Here is a 24,287-nt window from a genome sequence, read left to right on the forward strand (position 1 = left end):
TCAATTTGGTTATAAAGCTTGTTGTTGTTGTCGTTGTTGCTCAGTGGAGACAAGGAAGTAGCTTCCAAATGCATTACCCCAAGCCCTGCAAGTCGAAAGGAATTTGGTAACAATAAGAATGAGAGGGCCAGGACTAAGAAATCTCTCAGATCAGACTTCAAATTTCATGACGTACTGGCTGCAACAGAAGACAGCAGCTTAGGATCTGAGGGTGCATGTATAAACAGAATGACCCTGTTCAAACTCGTAAGGGGAACAAAATATGGTTCACGTTAGGGAGTGTTTGAGCTAGCTGATAGTAATTGACTGAAAAACATGGGTTAAGGGAAATCAGAGTTGTTCGAGTTACTGGTGGGTTTGAGTGAACCGAGTTCGAGTAAGCGGGGTCCTACTGGACGTAAATTGAAGTTAAATTAACTGCAGAGCCTTCATGTTTTTTTAGGTTTTAATTTGTAAATAAAAGTTAGATTGCCATTGAAACATAATTTTCTAGCGATATGCCTTCCCATGGGAGTTTAAAATTCCTGCCATAGCCACATCCATCTGTGATATCTGTCAATGTCTTTATAACGTTTATTCACTGTTATACCGGTAATCTAGGAACATGCGTTGAAGAGGTGGATAAAACACCAACAAGAAAACCAAACAAGAAAAGAAAGCGAAAGGGTAAGGATCAAGGAGTTTGTAAAATGCATGTGCTCTGATTGGCTAAGTTCTATAGCTAGTATTATTCTACCGCAATGCCCATGGGCCGATTACAAAAATTAGCTTCGTGATCATGTTTTTTATCATTTAGAGGTATTGCTTTTACTTTAAGTGTCAATCAAGTCATCATTCAGAATATTATGTAAACTATGTATATGTGCATATATATATATATATATATATATATATATATATATATATATATATAATTTGCACTATGGAGAATGTGCTTCCGTTTTCAACGCTTTATTCAAGACCCGACGCGTTTCGGCATTTGCCTTCCTCAGGGGCCTTAACATGCAATTGTTACAGAGTCGTAATTGGTTAATTGTGTGACGTAGTACAGTGCATGTTGCTTAATTAAATGCTGAGTCAAATCTCTCGTAAACAATTAGTGTTTCTAATTGGTTAACAGTTTTAAAACCTTTATAACGTATGTTATAAACAATTTATGTACCTAAAACTTTATAAAGGTTTTCGCGTAAAAGCTTTATCCAGTTCTTTTGTTTAGTCCATATGGCTGAAAGGAGTTTAATGTTCTTTGCCAAAAAATCTCTCTTTCTCTAAGGACTTCTTTCTTTTTGTCAGTCTCTAAATGATCTTTTCGGATTTGCTCTATAATGGTTATGGTAACATTATTGTTGAAGTCGTGAGTTCGTTTGTTATGTAAAAAGTGTTCCGTGAGTTCGCAGCTACTCACTCCCTTTTTAATATGGTTTCTGTGATTGTTTAACCGTAGGTTAAATGCAGTTTCGCTTTTGCCAATGTATTGAAGTTTGCAAATGTTGCACTCGATTATGTAAATGATCCATGACGATTGGCAGTCCACTGTATGAAATATGGTATAGGTCTTGTTGTTATTGGGACTGGTGAAAGTTGTGGTCTGGTTGATCTTTTTACACCAACTACACTTCGTTCTTTCACATGCTCTACATCCCTTTGGTATCAAATTCTGAGGTGTTTCGTTTACAAATCTTGAACGAACAAGTCTGTCTCGTAGACTTTTCGGTCGTCGGTAGGCTACTAAAGGTGGCTTGTTGAAGATGAATGATAATCTTTCTTTTGATTTGAGAAAGTTCCAATTTCGTTTAGCAATTTCTGCAATAAATGTGGTATGGGGGTTGAATGTAGTAACCAGAGGAATTCGATCTGTTGGTTCACGTTCTTTGGTCTGTAAACATTCCTCTTGAGTCAATGTTAGCACTTTCTGCATTTCGTGGAGAACTTTGCGTTGTGCATAACCACACGCTACAAAGAAATCCGAATATTCCAGGATTCGTTTCTTCAATGTATCTGTTGAAGAGCATATTCGCCTCAACCTCAAGGCTTGACTATATATATATATATATATATATATATATATATATATATAGCTCTTTGGCATACAAAGCTTTGCTTTCATGTCCAAATTGAGCACTCTACTAGGATGAGGCATTGCTGCTAGCATTATGCATACTCACTAGTTTTTCTAGTTTGAGCACTCTGGCATGGCTTAGATGATCCCACATATGTGAGATCACTTGGGGTGGCTATATGGTCTTACCTCCATCCTAGCATCAGCACTGCACTGATTCGGCCCAGAAGGCCGAAAAAGTACTGAAAGCTTCTCGGCCTCTTGGGTAAGGTTAAAAGGCTTATGAAAAGTTTATTTTCCTTGCTTTTGCAGCAATTGGTCAACATGGACAGCCAGGAAAGTGAAAATATCAGCCAGTTTACTACAGATAACTCGACAGCGAATCCAGGAGACGTCGTAGACGCAAGCGTGGTAGAAGGTTCACAGTCCTGGGGCGCAGACGTGGAAATCGAAATCCCTGAGGTACTAAAAAATCTGGAAAATAAGGGTGTGAAATTTCAGGCCGTGCCTTTTTTGAATGCTCCTAGTCAAAGTAGAATCACGAAGGATCGCTCTATTTATTTTAGCGTTGATACAACCGCAAATAATTCTCGAAGCAAATAACGCGGCAGAAATCGATATTGACGCTATCACCGGAATCCAGAGAAAGGCGTCCAATAGATCTTGGGTCGTGACTTTTAAGAGCCGTGCAGCTAAAGAAGCCGCTCTTGAAACACCTTTTGTCGTGATTGCCGGTCTCAAAGTGTTCCTGGGCGACTGCGAAAATCGTTTGGTCCTCGTCAAGATCCATGAAGCCCCCGCTGAACTACCCGACACTGCCGTGATTGGCCGACTCAGCCACTACGGTCGTGTCCTTTCATTTCGGCGCGACAAAATTGCACAACATATCGAGAATGGAGTAAGAACGGCTCGAATGGCGCTACATCGAACTATCCCTGCCAACATCAACATAGCTGGTGAACCTATCAAAATATGGTACCCAAATCAGCCAAAAGCCTGCCGGAATTGTGGAGCTACTGACCACATGGCCAAAGACTGCTCTGCAGTCCGTTGTTTTAATTGTGAATGCCCTGGGCATCGAGCTCAAGAATGTAAAGACTCGCCAAGATGTTCCGTTTGTTTAGCGGACAACCATTCCATGCCTCAATGCCCCTTCCTGCTCTTCAGCGCGAACGTCGATAGTGAGCCAACGCCACCTAAAACTGAAAAGGAAAAGAAACAAGAGCGAGCCCAGCGCGCCAAGGAAAGAGAAGAAAGGCAGAAAAAACTACAACAACAGAGAGAACAACAGCGACAACAAGAAGAACAACAGAAATTACTAGAAAAGCAGGAACAGCAAGAACAACAGAAACAACAAGATCAAGAGAAACAACGAGAACAACAACGCGACGAAGGTAGAAGAGAACGACCAAGAGAACGAAGAGACGAGCGAGGGAGGGACGATCGAGAAGAACGAAGAGATGACCGGAGAGACGACAGAAGAGAGAGAGATAGAAGCGATCGAGATTATTATCGCGGCCGCGATGGCCGCGATAGATCTTCCCGCCGTGACTACTCTGGCTCCGAAACTGATGATGATGGATGGGAGAGAGTTAAACCTAGGAGAAGGCGGTACAGATATTAATTTTTTATTTATATTCAATGAGTAAGCTTAAAATAATTTCTCTAAATGTGCGAGGACTCGGGTCCTCCAGTAAAAGTCGGAAAATTATTCAAGAATTAAATTATTCAAACTGTGACATAATCCTTTTACAAGAAACACATGTCTCATGCAAAAAACAAGCGGAGGAATTCGAAATACTCTGGCGCGGCAAATGTCTGTGGTCCTTCGGGACTGGCAGGTCTGCCGGTGTTGCCATCCTCTTTTCTCTAAACTTTCCAGGCAAAATTATCCGTTTTTTGACCGATTCCGAAGGAAGAATATTGAGCTTACTCATTGACTACTATAATTCTAAACTAAATTTAGTAAACATTTACTCTCCCAATACTATTTCGGATCGTAAAAGTTTTTTCTCTTGTCTGCACAATTACTTTCTCCCCCAAGGGGACCTAGTGATCGGGGGAGACTTTAATTGTGTGGACAATGTCCTAGATAAATTAAATTGTTCCGCCATCCTATTGTCTGATCAAAAACTTCTCCGATCCCTTTGTGCTGACTTCTCACTTACAGACATTTGGCGCAAAAACAACCCGCGCAAAGTAACTTTCACCTGGTCTAATAAAGACCATACCCAGGCATCTAGAATTGACCGCTTTCTCGTCGCTAAAGGCTTAACCCTAGTAACGAAATGTAATATTCTTCCATGCGTATACGACCTATCCGATCATGACTTTGTAAAAATTGAACTAACGACTAACCCCTCTAATCACGGTCCTGGAATTTGGAAGTTCAACAGCTCTTTACTCTCAGATGTAGAATTTAAAAACATTATGTCAAAATCGATTAACAACTTTAAGCTTAAAATCCCCGAATTCGCCTCCCTCCGCGAATGGTGGGATGCTCTAAAAATTGAAATCCGCAAAACAAGTATTTCGTACTGTATCCGTAAACAGAGAACAGCAAATGCCACAAGAATCCTAATTACTAAGCAATTAACCCATGCTAAAAACGCTTTACATTCTAATCGCTTAAATAACCCAGGTGTAATTAGCGATTTGGAAAGCCAATCGTCCTCTCTGATCTCGAAAGAAGCCGAAGGAGCTAAAGTCCGCTCCCGAGCACAATGGTTCGAAGAAGGTGAGAAACCAACACGCTATTTCTTCCGTCTGGAGAAAAAACGAGCTGACATGAATAGTTTTGAATCTTTTTTTGACGAGAACGGTGTTCTCAGAAATTCTCAAAATGATCTTGAAAGAATTTTAACCAATTTCTACAAGAATTTATTCACCCAAGATCCTCTTGATATGCGAATTCAAACTGAAATAATTGACGGCCTCGAATTTTCACTGACTGATTATGAGCGCAATCTATGTGAAGGCCCTTTTTCTAATAAAGAATTACTTACTGCATTGGAAGGCCTTCAGACCGGCAAGTCACCCGGTTCTGATGGTCTCCCAACAGAATTTTACTCGTGTTTTTGGAACGATTTGAGCGAATCTCTCCTTTCTGTTTTGAACGAGGCCTTTCTTGCTGGCTCCCTCGCGGATAGCCAGTACGAGGGCCTCCTACGACTCATCCACAAAAAAGATGATCGACGCCTCGCAAAAAATTGGCGCCCAATTTCCTTGTTAAACACTGACTACAAGTTAGCATCTAAAATCATCACTGAACGATTGAAAAAAGTCATGAACTCCATCGTGCATTCAGACCAAACGTGCGGCGTGGTCGGCCGCACTATCTTCTCAAATTTGGCCTTACTTCGTGATGCCCTCGACATGATTGACAAAACTAATGAACCGGGTATTCTCATTTCCTTAGATCAAGAAAAAGCTTTTGACCGAGTTGACCACGAATTCATGATGAGAGTATTGCGTAAATTTGGTTTCGGCCCCTCCTTTTGTGGGTGGGTCGAACTATTTTATTCTAAAGCCTTCTCTAGAATCATTGTTAATGGCTCCCTGTCCCCCCCTGTCCACTTAAGAAGAGGGGTGAGACAAGGATGCCCATTATCTCCTCTCCTTTATGTGCTAGTTTCAGAAGTATTATCAACGCAAATCCGTAATTGTAAAGATATTGAAGGTTTCCTGCTCCCCGGAGCAGGGGGCCTTCAATATAAAATATCCCAGTACGCTGACGATGCTACTTGCATCTTAAAATCCGAAAGATCTCTTTCTTCACTTCTCCGAGTCGTATCAAAATTTGAACAAGGATCTGGCGCTAAACTGAACACGTCCAAATCTGAAGCAATGTGGTTAGGAAAATGGCGAACTAGAATTGAATCTCCCTATGGCCTCAAATGGGTCACTAAAATGAGAGTGCTTGGTGTTTACTTCTCAAACGGCCTCGTCAATGTCGACGACGACAATTGGCGGGCCAAATTAGACAAACTAAGTTCGGTTCTAGATCTTTGGAAACAAAGAGACCTGTCTTTTATCGGTAGGACCTTAATTGTAAATACTTTAGGCGCAAGCCGTTTATGGCACGTTGCTAAAGTCATCCCCCCACCCCGTTGGGTGCACGATAGCTTTAAGTCGATCATTTGGCCTTTTATCTGGAGAGGAAAAATGGAAAATGTTAGTCGCGATCGCTGTTGTGCGCCCCCATCATCCGGGGGCCTCAACGTCGTTAATTTTAAAGCTAAGTGCGCTAGCCTGCGCCTTTCTGTTTTTTCCAGTTTAAGAGATGACTTTGGCACATCCAAATGGCATTACCTAGCTCGATATTTTTTAGGACATAAGCTAACTATTCTAGATCCCCGTTTTTCTTTTCCCACCAATTCTGCTCCCTCTTCCTTCCTTCCTTCCAATTACTACCGCCTTTGTCTAGATAATTTCCGTACCTTGCATCAGAAAACTGGTGCCTTACCTGATTTACTCACCGGTAAGAATTTATATCTTTTGTTGCTTGACCCCGTCTGCGTTGCACCCCGGTGCTCCGGTTTTTGGGCGTCTGCTATGGACCGCCCCATCAATCGTTGGGCCTGGGTGTGGCGCAAGTCTCGCCTAAAGCTAATTGAAAACAAGAAGAACGATCTAATTTGGCTATTGATCCATAGAATGATCCGCGTAAGATATCTCCTTAAGTCTTGGGGATACATCAATAATGACAAATGCGCGATCTGCGGAAAAACGGAAACTATTGAACACTGCTTCTTGGGATGTCCCAGAGTTGTGAAAGTCTGGGACCACTTCTCCCCCCTTTTCCGTGCTCTACTCGACTCCCCCTTCTCTATCTCCCCTACATCTATCTACTACCCTTTTTCCCTAGACAAATCTACCACCGCTATATCCTTATCTAACTTTCTCAAGGCAACCATCATATATTGGTGTTGGCTTGCCAGAAATAAAGCTACCTTCGAAGGTTCTCTTTTGAGCCCCAACGCGATTATAGACTTAATTAAGAAAGATGTCCAACTCAGAATTCTTAGTAACGACACTGATACCTTAAGGAATTTTTGGTCTTTTAAAAACGTACTTTGTTCGGTCGACGCTGGTAAGCCCATCTTCTTCCCCTCTCTTGCTCCCCCCTGAACCTTTGCATATAATAAAATTTGTTAAATCTCGCCCATGAGGGGTGCTTACTCCGGGCTACAGGCCCGCGCGCTGTTTGCGCCCCACATGGTCTGAAATATCTCTTTGTAAATAGTAAATAGAAAACTTTTAAATAGAACTTTGTTACCTCTTACAGGTGGGCGCTTACTCCGGGCTGTTATAGCCCGTGCGCTGTTCGTGCCGCCTGTAAGAGAAAATATCATTAGTTAATTGAGACCTGTAATTACCTAAATAACTCATAATTTAATTCGAATACTTTAATCAATTAGAATTGTAAATAGATATCATTGACGAAATAAAACTGCCTGGTCTCCAGGCTTTTATTTTTAAAAAAAAAAAAGTACTGTCTGCAGTTAGTTATATATGTATATTTATAAATATAAATAAACAGGTATTTTATCCATTATTTTTCTGTACAATATTGCAGAAACTGATGGTGAGGAACAGGATGTACAAATTGTTGAGCTAAAGAGAAAGAATAGTCACAAAGAAAATGATAGGTATAACTCTGGTGTTACCTTTACTGTTATTATAAGGAACTTAATGCAGTAAGGATCATTTGACTTTGATTTATTGATCTCCATCACAGAATGTGTTACAAATTTAGTTATTTTATGGTCAGGAGTTTGTAGTGTGTTTTGAGTGTATTAAATTTTCTTTTGCCTGAAAGGATTTAACATGTTACATTAACAAATAAGGGTTGATAAGGACAAATCAGAAAAAAACTTATTTCTTCAAGGTCAGAGATCATTGTGTCAATGAATTGCATATTATTTCATGGAAATTCAAGTTTCTATTTGGAAGTAAATTAAAAGTCGGAACATTTTATTCTTTGTTAAGCCATCAGGTTTCTGAAAATGTTTCATTACATCAATACTGTTTCAAAGATAGGATAGTCAGATACCTTAGTTTCTATTACTTGCCAGCGGTATAAAAAAAAGATGGCAAGACCAAATGTTGCTCAAAGTTTAACATTATCTTACTTTCACTGTATGCAGGTCCAGGGAAGAAGCTCAAAAAAACAAAGAAAAGTACAAAAGGTAAGTAAAGTGGAATAAACAAAGCTTAAGTAAAGTTCAAGTCAGTGTGATCATTATTAACACTATGCATGCACGTCATCCTGGCTAATTAGAAACTCGTTTATCTGGCCCAAGAGTTACAAAGAATGAACCCACATGTTATTGATTGCTTTGTTAGCTGAGTCAAATCTTTATCGAACTTGCCTGTGATCTGCATTAAAAAATTTAAATGATATAAATTCCTGGTCTCAAACGAGGGAAACTGTCAGTCAAAAAGCGACAATAGTTGCACAGGACGAAATTGCAAGAATCCGTAAACAGAAACGTGGCAGAAACATGTTAAACTGTTCCGGAAACACGACAGATAACCTGTGTTTCCGTTACCGGTTTCGTGACGTTTTCTCGCGTTTCCGTTGCTGCGTATACAACGGAACCGGACCACTTTTACGTAAACATAACGGAAAGATGGAGTGGCATGTTTCCGCCACGTTTCCTTTTACGGATTCTTGCAATTTCGTCCTGTGTTGCAGATAGTTGCTGCACACTGTGAGCAAGTGAAGGCACTTGTAGTTGCCAGAATCCTAGTGTAGCTGTTATTAACACTGAATCCAGCATGAGTAACAGTATCCATGGAGGCTGTCACAACATGCTCAGCAGAAAGAAAAGGCAAAGACCAAGGGCTGTTTTACCTTTTATCAGCATGACATAAGGCTCAAGCTCCACATCGGCCATCTATCTACATATTACAGTTTGTTTTATCTCATTGCTACTTTTCCACTATCTCATTCCTAGCTTTATACTCTCTTTCTACTTGCTGATAATCCTACCTGATTCGCGGCTAGTTTTCAGCTATCTGATTTTTAGATTAATGTTAGTTTGATTCTAGTTAATTGTGATCTACCCGAGAATAGTTTCTTATTATTTTGATCTGTGTTATCTAACTTCGAGTTCATCTCTGTCCTGTATCTAACTACTGTTGCTGTAACTACCTAATCTCTATTTTATATATCTAGCTGAAAACTCACTTATTAGAGCATCAAACACTAGTTTAACCCTATCTAATACCTACCTAAATACTTACTGCAATAGTTATTTTATTTTTCAGATAGAATTTAGATAGAGCTATCTGCATGGTTCCAAATAACCTGTTAATGGATAGGAATTAGGATTAAGTGATTACACAAGCGACCGGGTTAGGAAATAGCTAGTCAATAGGTAGATTTTAGATCCATAGTTCAGTAAACTAGTTTTAAGATAGCTAAAATCTAGTATCCAATTTTGTAAGGGAATATGGCCGCTTTGTTTAAAACAAAAGATATCAAGGAATATTTCACAATACTGCAAATGATAATGAAAGATAAGGGTTACTAATATTTTGCTGTCTTGAAAGTTCACATAAACCGAGTTTACCTGTATCTATATTCAATAAGTCCAAGAAATCAATACAAACTTAAGCCATAACATGAATGAGCTGGCTCCAAGAGCTCTTTGACTATGATGATTATGTAGAATTATGAACTAACCCTATTTCAAATCCCTAACAATGCAAACACGCGAGAGTACATGTGAGTTGGTCCATTTTGTTCGGCACACTGTATATGCAAGGCTTACCACTCTAGCTCTGAGTATCGTAATAAAGGCCACACAAGATCGAGGATATTTAATGCAGTCCTAGGGTCATATCTTGGTCGACGGAGACAATCAAGTAACAAATTTTGTTGGTTTTCAGAGATCCCTTTGTCCGTTGTTGCGTCATCCGAAATTCTAGAGGATTTAAATACGAAACCAGAAAAAAGAATGTAAATGCAACTGCTTTGTTAAATGCTCTGTTCATTTGTTCAGCTCCTTTTGAGATTCAAAATCGTTGACAGTGCCTACCGGCCGATTTCAGTGATGTCGGCGTATCTGAAAGTTGTTTAATTTGTATCATCATAAAACCTTTGTTGCAACTTCCGAGGTTTAATCAAATCAAATTTCAACGGCCCCTTATGCTATTTTTGTCCAACAAGGTCAAGGAAAACAAATTTTTTTTAATTGAAATGGAATAAAATTAACTACGACACTAAGGTAATTTGGTCCCGCAATGTCGTGTAAAACTTATTTTTTGCAGTTGTCCGTGAGCCAGATCTGTGGTTCACTTCAGGCCCTGTTGAAAACCCAGCCATACATGGGCAAGGAATTGTTACGCCGATTCAGACTCTAGAGCACGCATGATTGCAACATCCGATAGGCAATTGGGCAGTGACCCTTTGACTTAAGAACAATTGACGGATATGACGTACGAGTCAAGCTGCGGTCGGTGATGAGAACAATAATGCCAAGTTTTCGAACCTTCTTTAGTCTTACAGTATTGCTCAGTGTTATCTAGTGTCAATGATGCAAATTTATATTCCCAAGTTGATAAAGAACACTTAACTGAACTTAAAATGCCGATGGCACGATTTTTTAAAGACTTTTTCTAAGACATTATCCTTCCACGGAAAAATGTATTGATTGTAAAGGGAAATTCCTGTTCAAACATTACTGAGGGTGAATCAACCGTCATCAAAACGAACAAATCCTATATCAGATGGAGCCACTGAGGTAAGTCATCATCATGTTTTCGAAACAGGCCTGCGACGTTACGTAACTTGACACATATGCCGCAAGGGTAACGAGAATATACGTTTAACACAAAAATAGCACAAGGTGCTGACATAATCAAGGTTTTGTTTTTGCCTTGTCTTGCTTCATACATCGCCAGTCAGATTTCCCGTCGCCAATTGGTAAGCTTCTAAACGATTAAATATGCTGTAATGTTTCAAAGATCCGCGTTAATATCTTTGAACAAAAGGCTTATTAAACCACTCATGGAATATAGGGATGTTATCTGGAATAACTGACATAATCGTTGTTCAGCTTTTCTGGATAGTGTGAAACCGCTGTTTGATATCTTTTCATTATCCTTCGACGTGAAAATGTATCTATTGTAAAGGGAAATTCCTGTTTAATCATTCCTGAGGTTGAATCAACCGTCATCAAAACGAACAAATCCTATATCAGATGGAGCCACTGAGGTAAATCATCATGTTTTCGAAACAGGCCTGCGACGTTACGTAACCTGGCAGATAAGCCGCAAGGGTAACAAGAATATAAGTTTAACACAAAAACAACAAAAGGTCTTTCCTGCTGGAATAATCTAGCTTTTGTTTTTGCCTCGTCTTGCCTCATACATCGCCTCCCGTAGCCAATGGCAAAAGTTGTTCAAAGGTTGATTCGTGGTTATGTTCCAGCCGCGTGCAACATCTACTCAAAGTTGCGTCTTTACAAGTGTTTCGTAGAAAGCAAGATTTGCCAAAGGAAGTTTCTATTGAAGTGATTACACCAAAAAGGACAGACGAAAAAAGAAACAAACAAACCAACAAACCTAGGATTATTGAGATACTGGACTCTATGGGATTGAGTAGGTAAGGAATTTGAATTTGTGACCACATGGCCACCGATGCTTGTCTGCCTATGACTACAGTTTTTTTTTTTCCCAAAAATTAAACGTCCATTGAGAGCTTTATCAGCAATATATCGCAGCCAATTACGTCACATATTTCGTCGTTTCTAACATCATCGTTATCGAGGTATGATGGTACACTGTTTCTTTGGTGTCTGAATACTACATATGGAAACAGCCGTTGAGGCATTTCGTTTCGTACACAGTTATGTAATTATCTTCGAATTTAAAATCTTCGCAACTAACAGATTTCGCGCAGTTCACGATTTCGGGGAAAAAATGATACGAAAATCAGGAATGCGAGATCAGAGGATGCAGGAAAGGCAAATTATTTCCCGTGCAGACCAACGGTGTATGACATGTCTTACCCAAACTTATTTCAAGCCCTAGCTCGTAACGGCAAAGCGGAATCGCAACGTATTGAAAAGTTATTTCTGAATTAGAGAAAAGAGCTGGTAGTGCCTTCTATGATGGTCGACAAATATATATCTATTCTTATGATGAGTCAATCATTTGGTTGCTCATAAAATGACTGTTAAACGACCAAGATTTAGACGGTTCTTCTATTGATACGAATAATAAAAAAACTTGGATGACAAATTTACATGCGTTGTAAAAACATTGGTAAGGTATTATCACGTTTTTTGAACTGAATGATGCATTGCACCCTGTGTTGGAAAACCTGTTTGGTCGAGAATAACCTGTTTTGATACGTCAATCATCCATTGTTATATGCCTCGCTCTTGCTTCTGAATTGATACACCCAACCCCAGCATAATCAGTTGAGCTAGTCAGTAACAGTGTGAACTACCACAGCTTACGAGACTTTGAATTCTTTTTGCAAGAAAGTCTTCCTGCGAGCTCTACATGGCGTCATCTAAGCCAGTAAGTGACTCAGTCCTGAGGTTAACCAAGGGGTTCGATTAAATGCTGTCTCAAATGTTTTTACTGAGGAGCTAAAACTATAGCATTTGATGTTCAAACTATGTGACACTCCCTAACTACTGTCTTTTCTAATTAGAATATTGCAGTTTTTTAAAACCTTTATCCTGAGGAAATATTACCAGTGCATGTCGCCTCTGATGCAAAGTATCCTAAAAGAGACTGACGAATGATGATGTTATTATCACTGTCGTCCATTGCATGGTTTGCGTAGGCTAGGAAAAAAAAAAAAGCAGTACTCACATTAAGAATGAGCTTTCCGGACCATTAAAAAAAAAGCGAAAAAAGCTAGGTTCATGAGGGCAATGTTTTCTCCTTATTAATGAATCAAATTTTATATCAACTAATGGAGTGCAAAATGAGGAAAACCTAAGCTAGTCCGTTCTCTCGCAAGGCCTCAAGAAACAGTAGATTTAAGTGTCGTGCTTGATCTTGATTTCATTAGAACTATCAGTAATGGAATGTAAGATATGCCTCAGGTTAAAAAAAATGATAAAGTCGTTCAAATTGTAGCCATAGAACGTTGCAAGCCCACAGTTTCTATCTGGCAAGAGATTGTCTTTATAGCATAAAATAATATCTTGATGTGTCGCCAGTTTCGTCTTTCGTCTCGCTCAGTCATCTGCACAAAAGGAATTGTTATGACTGTTATGATCGCATGATTGTTATGCAATCTATCGCTCTTACGTAATACAGGCACAACGTATTTATGAGATGAAATTGCTATCGTTAATCGTTTTAGTTTTTCGTTTTTATGAATAAACTGCCTGTTGATTCGTAACTTGTCGCGAATTTGCGACCACATGACCGCCGATACTTGTCTCCGTATAGCTACTGTTTTGAACCTTTCACAAAAATACTCAAGGTTGCATCATTACACGTGTTTCGTAGAAAGCAGGATTTGCCAAAGGAAGTTTATATTGAAGTGATTACACCAAAAAGGACAGACGAAAAACAAAAAAACAATAAAACCAAGAAACTTAGGATTATTGAGCTACTGGACTCTATGGACTCTATGGGATTGAGTAGGTAAGGAATTTGAATTTGTGACCACATGACCGCCGATGCTTGTCTGTGTATGGCTACAGTTTTTTTCTTCACAACAATTAAACGTCCATTGAGAGCTTTATCAGCAATATATCTTAGCCAATTACGTCAAATGTTTCGTCGTTTCTAACATCATCATTATCGAGGGACGATGGCACACTGTTTCTTTGGTGTCTAAATGCCACATATAGAAACAGCCTTTGTGGTATTTCGTTTCCTACACGGTTATGCAGTTAACTTCGAATTTAAAATCTTCGCAACTGCCAAATTTCGCGCCTTTCGCGGTTTAGGGAAAAAATTGATGCGAAAATCAGGAATGCGAGATCAGGTGATGCGGAAAAGGCAGCTTATTTCTTGTACAGTTCAAAGGTCTATCAAAATGTCCTACCCAAACTTTTTTTAAGCCCCAGCTCGTAACGGCAAAGCTGAATCCATTTCTGGGGAAAGACTGGATTTGAACACTTGTTAAAACTGGTGCAGGCGCATTGAAAAGTTCTGTTTGAATTACATCGATAAGCTGGTGGTGCCTTTTATAATGATCGACAAATATATATCTATTCTTATGGTGAGTCAGTTATTTGATTTGTCAAAAAGAGAGTTTTTTGGAAAGATTTGGACGGTCCTTTTATTGATACAAATTATAAGAAACTTTGATAACAAATTTGCAGGTGTTGGTGAGGTATTATCACGTTTTTTGAACTGAATGATGCATTGCACCCTGTGCTGGAAAACCTGTTTGATCGAGAATAACCTGTTTTGATGCGTCAATCATCCATTGTTATTTGCCTCCATTTTGCTTTTGAATTGATACACCCAACCCCAGCAAAATCAGTTGAGCTAGTCAGTAACAGTGTGAACTACTACAGCTTACGAGACTTTGAAGTCTTTTTACAAGAAAGTCTTCCTGCGAGCTCTATATGGCGTCGTCTAAGCTAGTAAGTGACTCGGTCCTGTGACTCTCCCTAAACACTGCATTTTTGAAACTCTTTTATCCTGAGGAAATATTACCAGTGTATTTCGCCTCTGATGCTAAGTATCCTAAAAGAGACTGACGAATGATGATGTTATTATTACTGTCGTCCATTGCATGGTTTTGGTAGGATAGAAAAAAAGCAGTAATCACATTTAGAATGAGTTCTTGGGACGACTAACAAAAGCGAAAAAAAGCTAAGTTTATGAAAGGAATGTCTTCTCCCTGTTAATGAATCAAATTTTATATCAACTGATGGAGTGCAAAATGAGGAAAACCTAAATTATTCCGTTTTGGTTGTCGGTTTGGAAAAAGTGGTGTTTAGAGAAGGGAATTGCCAAGGAAATCGAAAATTACGAGCCGACCCAGCTTAACACTTTGCTCGAGCGATCCAACGCCGAAATTAAAACAAACATGGTTAAACCTCGGAAACGACGATTCCATTTCATCGAAAGTGATTCGGACACAGACTGAACAATTCCTTGAACTGTTTAGCCGGACTTTGAACTTTTTTGCGCCTTAAAGATGTGAAGATATCATTGCATATTATTGTTTTGATCGTACGCGGTTGTTTTGACCGAATGCACGGTTTGAATAAATTTACTCCTGCTTATTTATTCCAAATTATTACTCGAAATCATGTGATTACCTACACAAACAATATCTTGATTTGTCGCCAGTTTCGTCTTTCGTCTTGCTCAGTCATAAGCCCAGAAGGAACAATTGTTATGTAATCTATCGCTCTTACGTAACATAGACACAACGTATTTATAAGTTCTCGGTCGCTTTGTAAGCATGATTTTGTAAATGTTTTGGGTCAATCGTTTTCTCGCTAACCCCACAAATATATTGCTCTAACAGCTATGATGTGCTAAATGTATGACGGCAAATGGTGAATGTTTTGGATTCCGGCTGTCATAAATAAGGAATCGCCTCGTTGAGCCTTAGATTTTCCGTTTTTATTTCAACCTTTTAGAGGTCAGACGTCACCGTTGATTACATATTGAAGAACTGTCCAGCATTTCTCGGTGGTGGCTGCCCATATGCCAAGCTTTCCCAAGAAAAGAAAGGCATCTGTGACAAATGTCCTCCTTTCAACAATGGTTGCCCTTTCAAACAATGCAAGACCGTGGGTGAGCTTCAAGACATGATGGGTCAGATGCGTGACCAGTCCAAAGACGAAGCTCAATGGATCGAGTTTTTGAAGGATGTCGTCTTTCTTAGTAAGGTAAAAAACATAGAGTACGGAACTGTCTCCCCTCCAAGCTTCTTCAAGGGTGGCTGCCCATTTGCCAAAGACACTGCAGGAATGGAGATTTTGAAACCTGCATACACTGTGGTAGGTAATTTCGGTTTCAGCATGAAACTATTGATAGAAACCATCGAAAAAGAGCTTTCTAACGTATAGCTTAGATGCAGGAATTTCTTTTCTTTCCCTAGTTTTTGTAGGCAATGCCAAACAATTGTCACTGTGTAATGTTTTTCCCACTTTCAGAGCAAATCTCGAAACATGAATCGTTCTACAGAATCTATTGCCTGAAATGAAGAAAATTATGATTAGCTTACGGCTGATTTAGTTGAGCTGTTGTGTACCGTTTCCCAGTGAATATTCTTGTTTCTAGTTCAACTCTATCTTCCCTTTAACCTGCAGTATCCATATTCTTTGACGGTTGAAGAGATCGTCAAGAAGTGCCCAGTTTTTGGCAAAGGTGTGTGCCCGTATAAAGGTCTTGCTGATGAAATGAAAGGAATTACCGGAAACTGCCCTGGTTTCAAACACGGATGTCCTTTCAAGAACCTGACAACCATGGGTGAGTACGTGGGAAAACTGGCCGAAATGCGAGATACGATTGGCACTCCTAAGGGTCGAGCTGCATTCGAGAAGTTGGTGAAGAGGGTTCATGAGATCTCCAAGGAGGCTGAGAAGGAGGCTGGAGCTTGGCCCTTCCCTCCAGGTACCTGCCCAATCTTTGCCCGTGATGCACATGGAAAGCGCATCATGCCAAAATACAATTAGGCTTCCTCAGAGTGGAAGAAGAAGGATCTGACTGAGGCAACTAGCATTTAAGTAGTTTTTTTCAGAAACGAATTTTAATTTCATGTCGTTGTCATGTTTAAGAGTAGGTTTTTAAGTCAGTCAGTTTCCTCCCGATATTTTAACTATTAGATATAGGTTGTGGTGTTGGGATCTTTATTGATTGAGTGAGAAGCCTCGGTATAAGATGAGATGATGAGATAGGTATCAAATTATCTATGGAGAGCTCCCGCTCATTCAGCCGGGCTGTAACGACCCCGTTCCTCAGTGTAGAGTATGGAACTGCCTGAGTAAGTGATGCTACTTTGTGGTCTTTTGTTATATGTGCTCCTTGCTACTAAATGTTTCGGTGTTGGGTTTTTTTTGAAGAGCTTTTTTTTGACTTATTTGGCAGTAAACAACTCCCCTCCCTGTTTTTAACGTGTTTATCCTATAACGAGACTAACGTAGGGATTTCCAGGTCATTCTTTGGTCATAATTGCATCTGATCTTGTCTTCAAGCGCAGCTTCAACGCTGTAACAGTGTTCAACCTTTTACCTAGGAATATAATAACAATAAAGCTCTTCTCTTTGGGGTTTTAAAATGATTGTCACGTTTAATTTGTGGTGATTTAACCTCGACAACTTACTTCTGCATAGGGTTCTTAAAGGAAAATTAACATGAAATTATATCAGTATGTTTTTATGTCAGGGAGGCCACTCGCCATCTCAGTTGCAATCAAGCTCGCATATATTATTGAATTATGTCCTTTATCTAAGGGTTACTGTCAACAAAATAGAGTGCCTTCCGGAAAAATTGTCCCACGTGCGCTACTTTTAAAGAAACCATTAAAAAAGCTGTGGCGTTCCAACACCACCAAAGTTCAATTGATCAATTTTTATTCGAAGATACAAACATTAACCTGTACTTTGCAATATTAACTGTAGACTTTCAACTTGTGATTCAAACATCCATAAAAGCCTTTTGAAATCCAATTAGAACATTTAATTATGCGCTCCAACTCAAATAGTCAGTTAAAACTTTCAATTAATCAGGTTTAACCAAAGGCGGCCCAAGCTCCAGCTGTGAGATGATCATCTTACAAAATAAGAGTCATGGCGAAATTATAAGAGTTTTTCTTATATATATAGAAAACATGGAAAAAAATGATTCGCCAAAATGGGTTTCCTTCGACTTAGAATGCGGTCAGATAACATGCAACGCACTGTGGAAGTAAGGTGAAGTATTTTTTGTGAGAATTTGACTTATTTTTTTATTCCTTAGAGCGGTCGTAAATATTCCCATACAAACTTATAATTTCGCCATGACTGTTATTTCGTAAGATGATCATTTCACAGCTGGAGCTTGGGCTGCCTGTGGTTTAACGTTTATTTATAAACATCAAACCCTTTCAGTAACATTTGAATGTTAACTCCAAATTAGCGGGTTTTTAATTCAACCTTCTCATCCTTTAGCGAAACTTTCATCCTGGGTATTAAAATATATCAATTACACTTGCAGGTCGGACATTCACTATTCGATTCAAACGTTCAATTCCGATTTTCTATGTAAACATTCAATTCCAACATTCAATGCAAACATTCAATTCAAACATTAAATATAAACATTCCATCAAAACATTCAGTGCAAGTACTTAATTGAAACATTCAATCCTGACATTCAATGCGAACATTCAATGCGAACATTCAATTCGAACATTCACTGCAAACATTTAATTCGAATATTTCATGTAAACATGCAATTCAGCAATATTCAGTGAAAGCATCATTCCATCTCTGTTCGCTCCGTGGCCTAGGGCCAACATCCTGGAACTTCTGAAATTCGAAAGGCGCGCCAAACCAAATTGTGTTTCCTTTGCTTTTGGAGTGCTTTGTGCGAGTGGCATTAATTATTCTGCGATTTTTACAGCACTTCAAAGGTAAGTTTGAGAGTGTTTATTACTGTATGTTGTTTGCATTTTCGAGGTTTAGTATATTTGTGCCTTAGAGTTTATAAATTGATTTTCATCTATAAGCCAGAGGGCTTGAGGACATGGCACAGAGTAAATGCGGCCGCGGATCGAGTTAAGCCATCTTCAAGAACCGCAGTAAGATCTAGTCTGAGTAAAGACAGCCCTATCCTTTCTCTTTGCAAAGTGAGACCTTGACTTTTGGGATGAATTTTACGGACAACCTCTTCAGGGGAATCATCACGGATATCGCTGTATTTACCTTCGAATAAGCCGCTTGTGCCAAAATGGGTGTATTCTAATTCGTTCTTTGCCATTCATTACATGCAAATGTATGTACTCTTTCACACAAATGCGATCACAGGGGGAATTTGCATTTCACTCGAATTCGTGGTTTTACTACGCGTTCCTGCGATGAAAGTAATTCAAAGTATACCAGTAGGGATCTAAGATAAAGCAAACCTATGGTCTAAGTCATTAAAATTCTCAAAATAAATCACATCAATAGCATCACGTTTACGGGAAGAAATCACTATGTACTGCTTAAATATATATGCTCTCTCTTTTCGTAAGCATCGATGCATTTAGTATTACAAGAGTGAGTATGCCAGTTGAGGTTGACACCGCGGGTATGCATGGGGTGTTTCCCTCCCTAGGCCGAAACCACCGAGCACGTATTATATACAGTTCTCTGTGTATATGACTGCAAATACAAATTCGGTGTATTGGGGGAAAAATCTCGATTTGATCAAAGTAGGCGCGCAAGCTGGTTCCAGTTAATTTTCTCAGTAGGCGCGCAAGATGTTGCTAGGTAATCTCGGTCACACGAGGTCATTTTCACTTGTGCACAACCTGGAACAATAGGGACCTTTAGCAATAACGACGAGAACATGGACTACGACGTATATGACCGATTGAGGCCTGGGATGGGACCGTCGACCACGGCGGGAAACACAAACACTTTGTCGGAAATGAGACTAAAGAATCTGCTATGTTCCGAAACTTCACGTTTTTATTTTATAAAATCAACTTAATCTCCCGCTCTCTCTCACCGTTCTCTGTCTCACGCTCTGGTCTCTCTCATTTTAAATATATAATATGATCCTATTGTTCAATCATCTGTCACTTATCGCAAAAAATCAACCGGAAATCAATTAACGCTGAATAATCTCTCACACACTCCCCTGTTTTTCTCAACGGAGAAAAAACACTAGAATGGCGCACTCGATGAAATTTGAAATTCAATGAACGAAACAGAAAGTTAGTCCAGTATATCAGTTCAGTGTTCCTAAATATCTCTAATCGGCATCAATGTTCGCATCTTGAATGCGATAACGAGCGGCTACCGCTGCATCCCTCCTGGGCCTGAATGTCGGGGCTAAAGGGTTGAGCTGCAGAGGAGCCTGTACATTCTCCCGATCGCAGGACAGCTCCAGTGGGTAAAGGTGTTGTACCGCCCGTTCAAGTGTTCCTTTCCCCGCTCGAAGTTTGGCAGCTCGAACGATTCCGTCTCGTCCCGAAATCAGATCTTCCACGATTCCAATTTTCCATTTATTGCGATTTCGTTCCTCGTCCTTGATGATGACTACCTCTCCTTTGGCCAAGGGCGTGGTTTGACCCTTGTGTTTCATCCGGTGTCGTTCTCTCAACCCTCGTAAATATTCTGTAGTCCACCTGGTCCACAAAGCCTGCTTGCACCTTCGCAAATATTTAGCTCTTCTACGCAGATCAAATTCTCTTAGATGGCGTGGTTCCAGTTCTGGCAGCTGGTTTGATCGAAGAAATAGCAGTGAGTTAGGGGTAAGCACGGGTAACTGTATGTCGTCTTCGACGTAACATAAAGGGCGATTATTCAAAGCAATTTCCACATCCAGTACCACTTCACACAGCTCTGTCCAGGTCAACATTCCGCATCCGATAGTCTTGTTTAAAGCTGTTTTTACCAGTGCGATGAGGCGCTCGAACTGTCCTCCCCACCAAGCGGCGCGGCTGAGGTTGAATTGCCACTTGATGTTCTCATGTGCTAAGTAATCTTGTGTCTTCTCGTCACGCATAACTTGTTTGAGCCACTTCTCGGCGCCAACAAAGGTTTTGCCATTGTCGGAATATATCTTCTTCGGACGCCCACGGCGCGCGATGAGCCGTTTTAGACTTCTTAGGAATTCACTGGTTGCCAGGTTTGGTAGTACTTCCAGGAATAATCCTCGGGTAAGACTGCACGCGTACAATGCAAGATAGGCCTTTCCTTCTGTTTTGGCTTGTAAGTCACTTGGTAAGGGCCTATCCCATGCGATCTTCGTGTCGCAGGCATCTCTGTAGAGCATTTTTCCAGAGAGGGTCACGGGTGAAGCCAGACCGAGTGGATCGTAGATTTTTGCGACTTTTCCAAGAATACCTCTTTTTGTCGGCTCAGCGGTTGAAATCGGGAAGCTGACTTGAATTTCGTCCTTTCCTTTGTCCCAGGGGACTCCTAGCAGTTTTGATTCGCCCTTTCTGGTTCCCAGTTGTTGTTTGGCGTAACTCTAACTTTCTTCATCTACAGTCGCAGTTTCAACTTCTAGTTCCCGATCGTTGGAATGCCACTTGTGCAGCTTGAAAGTCGCCTCACCAAAGATAGTCGTGGCTGTCATCTTGATTTCTAACGCTTGTTCTGTTGTCTCCCCACCACTGATTAAATCATCCACGTACATACTGCGCTCTATCTCCTCTACTAATTCCGGGTTCACCATTTTGTATCGCTGTAGATGTTCTTTGATAACTGCGGCCAAGAGGAATGGAGACGGTGCCAAACCAAAGAGTACTCGAGTGAATCGCAAGGTTTCTACTTGTTTGCTTGCCAGATCCTTTATCCAATGAAAGCGTAAGGCATCTCGGTCTTCTCTTCGGACGCGAATTTGCAAAAATGCTTGTTTTAAGTCGCCAGCTATTGCCAAGGGATAGAACCTATTTCGTACCAGCACGTTCCAAAGCTGGTTCTGTAGTGGAGGGCCGATTTCGAGGCACTCGTTGAGTGAGGGGACACTTGCATTAGCTCTTGCAGAAGCATCATAAACAATGCGTATCTTTGTAGATTCTGCATTCTCGCGCACGACCGCTTTATGAGGAATGTAGAACTCTTTTCCGTCCTTGACCACCTCGTCAGCGTGTTCTACGATCCCTTGACTCAGTTGAGTCTGGATAATGTCGTTGTACCTCTCCAGCTCGCCTTGTATCTCCAACTTCCGCACGAGATTTTTGAGACGTTTTAAACTTCCAGTGTGATTGTTCGGTAGGGGGGGGGGGGGGGTGATTTCCTTTCCAGGGCAAGTTCGTCTCGTACCAGCCTTCTGAACTCCTAGTTAGTTGCTCTTTGAATTCTTCGTAAACGGTTTCCTGGTCTCCACTTGGATTGTCCTTTAACCCCAAGACGTCTAACTTGCACAATTCTTCGTAATCAATTGCGGAGGTCTGCGTTAACAACATGTTGCTGAGATCCAACTCTGTTCCAGGTGACAAGATCGTCCAGCCGAACTTCGTATATTCTGCTACTGGTTCTCCCGAGCGCCCAACTCTTGGTCTTGCCCCTGTTTTGATCTTAGCGTACTCGTTTGTTCCAAGGATCAGATGAACGGGCAACATCGCTTTCTCGTCGTTATCATTTGTGGTTACGCCCTTCAAGTGAGAAAACTGAGCTACGATTTCTGCGCATTTTGGGTTTTCCAATGTCAACAACTCATTGCGGTCGACTTTGTTTACTTCGGCTTCTAAGGTGAATTTACCATCGACGCTTCGAATTTGTAGGCCATAGATGTCTATCGCTTTGTTTGAAGTACCAAACATCATTTCAATGCGCTTGAATTGTTGACGGATAGGGCGCAAATGTAAACAGTTCAGAAGCGTTGATGAAGCGTAGGAACTTCCGGCTCCTGTATCCAACAATGCTCGGCATTTAACACCGTTCACGTCAACTGTTACCATAGGATACACCACTCCTTTCCTTTCTGCGCTCGTTGTGGTCATCAGCTGGTCTCGCGATGTATGTTTGTCACAGATCGACGTATGATGTCTTCGACTGCAGATCTGGCAGCCAGAACGGCATTTGCACTCAGAAGCACGGTGTCGACTTCCGGTGCAGTTAAAACAAAGCTGTTTCAGTCCTAATTGCTTCCTGCGGTCTCCAACTGTCACAAACTTGTCGCAATTCACAGCTCTGTGGTCAGTTGCGTCACAGAAGACGCACCCTCTTTGTGTTGGCGTAGTTTCGTTTGCGTGAAATGTTTTCTCGCGATCGCGGAATTTAGCACCTTGCTTCCCCGCATTATCCGCGCCGCTCCCAATGGGGTTGATTTCCTTCCAACTTTTCAAAGCTTTTATCAACTGTGGGAAGTCCCAGTCCTGCCAGTCCACTTGTCCTCTCACTAGGTCTGCTTTTACACCCTTTAGTTTGTCGAGCACACTCCTTACATTTCCAGTGACGTCTTTCAATTTGCCCAGTGTCTCCAAAGATTGCACATTGTACACGAGCTTCTTGTAAAATTCGTGGATAGGCGCAGGTTGTGTTCCTGTAATGACAGGCAAATTCGCGATGTTCTGGACGTACGCATTCAAGATCTCGCTCGTTTTCCCATATTCGCCGATGAGGATATTCTTTGCCCTTTCGTAGCCCTCTGTTGTGAAAGGCAGTCCGTCTATCTCCGCTCGAACCTTTGGATCTACCAGCTCTTTTAGGTATGCAAACTTGGTCACAGATGCAAGGTTTGCTTTATCAAGTTCAGCTTGAAATTTGTTCCAGAACGGCAGCCATGCTTCATACGTCCCATTAAACTTTGTGATCTGTAGTTTCGGTAGCTTTGTTGTCCTTTGTTTAATCTGATTGGCCTTCTCAACAGGTTGCTGTTTTGCCTTGGTCTCTTCCAGTTGGCGTTCGAATTCTAGCTTCATCTCCATTTGCTCTCTTTCGAATTTAAGCTCCTCTTCACGAGCACGGGCTTTCCTTTCTTCTTCGTCCTTGTGCTTTCGATGTTCGATCTCTCCATTCGTCTCCACGAGCCATTTTTCTAGTCGCGAAACTTCTTCGTCAGCTTCGGCGATCGGTTCTTCAATGCTGCTGCTCCAACTTCCAACGTCTTCTGCACTTTTCCCGGCCTTGAACATGGTCTGTTCAACCTTTAGTTTAAGCGCGTCTACTTCTTTTACTAATGCTTGTAGGTTGTCGCGATGTCGCGCGACCGCTCCTATGTTTCCCTTTTCCACAATGCCACGTGTTTTTCCATTAGTGTACAGCAACATCTGCAATTTAGCCTCTGCTTCTTTGGTTAGTTCCTCCATGCTTCGCGCGTCCCGTCGGAGGTGCCACTGTGTCGGAAATGAGACTAAAGAATCTGCTATGTTCCGAAACTTCACGTTTTTATTTTATAAAATCAACTTAATCTCCCGCTCTCTCTCACCGTTCTCTGTCTCACGCTCTGGTCTCTCTCATTTTAAATATATAATATGATCCTATTGTTCAATCATCTGTCACTTATCGCAAAAAATCAACCGGAAATCAATTAACGCTGAATAATCTCTCACAACTTAAGCACACCGGTTACGTGGACGAGGATCGTGAAAGAGTCTACAGCTTTCGTTACAGTCACAGGACAAATGTCTACT

The 24,287-nt window shown here is 40.8% G+C and overlaps 1 protein-coding gene, 1 long non-coding RNA gene and 1 pseudogene across 3 annotated transcripts; 2 read left to right on the plus strand and 1 right to left on the minus strand.

Moving 5' to 3' along the window:
* The first annotated feature begins 598 nt into the window (after nucleotides 1-598).
* Nucleotides 599-10,474, plus strand: LOC149040313 (uncharacterized). The gene is made up of 4 exons (XR_016179687.1): nucleotides 599-666; nucleotides 7,638-7,710; nucleotides 8,209-8,250; nucleotides 10,340-10,474. It is a non-coding gene; the product is annotated as an uncharacterized LOC149040313 (long non-coding RNA).
* Nucleotides 10,475-10,572: 98 nt separating this feature from the next.
* On the plus strand, nucleotides 10,573-17,291 carry LOC149040314 (uncharacterized). 2 transcript variants are annotated; one of them, XM_089182114.1, is made up of 4 exons: nucleotides 10,573-10,812; nucleotides 11,231-11,285; nucleotides 15,649-16,011; nucleotides 16,324-17,291. In XM_089182114.1, the coding sequence occupies exons 1-4, from the start codon at nucleotides 10,799-10,801 to the stop codon at nucleotides 16,687-16,689; spliced, it is 798 nt and encodes a 265-aa protein (XP_089038240.1). In that variant the 5' UTR covers nucleotides 10,573-10,798; the 3' UTR covers nucleotides 16,690-17,291. The 2 variants fall into 2 exon arrangements, with proteins under 2 accessions (XP_089038240.1, XP_089038241.1); XM_089182115.1 differs by lacking the exons at nucleotides 10,573-10,812; nucleotides 11,231-11,285 and adding an exon at nucleotides 12,469-12,598.
* A 2,335-nt stretch (nucleotides 17,292-19,626) lies between these two features.
* LOC149040315 (uncharacterized) lies at nucleotides 19,627-22,860 on the minus strand (annotated as a pseudogene).
* Nucleotides 22,861-24,287: the final 1,427 nt, after the last annotated feature.

This window comes from Pocillopora damicornis, chromosome 9 (genome assembly GCF_964200805.1).
Source record: "Pocillopora damicornis chromosome 9, jaPocDami1.2, whole genome shotgun sequence".
NCBI classification, from domain to species: Eukaryota; Metazoa; Cnidaria; class Anthozoa; order Scleractinia; family Pocilloporidae; genus Pocillopora; species Pocillopora damicornis.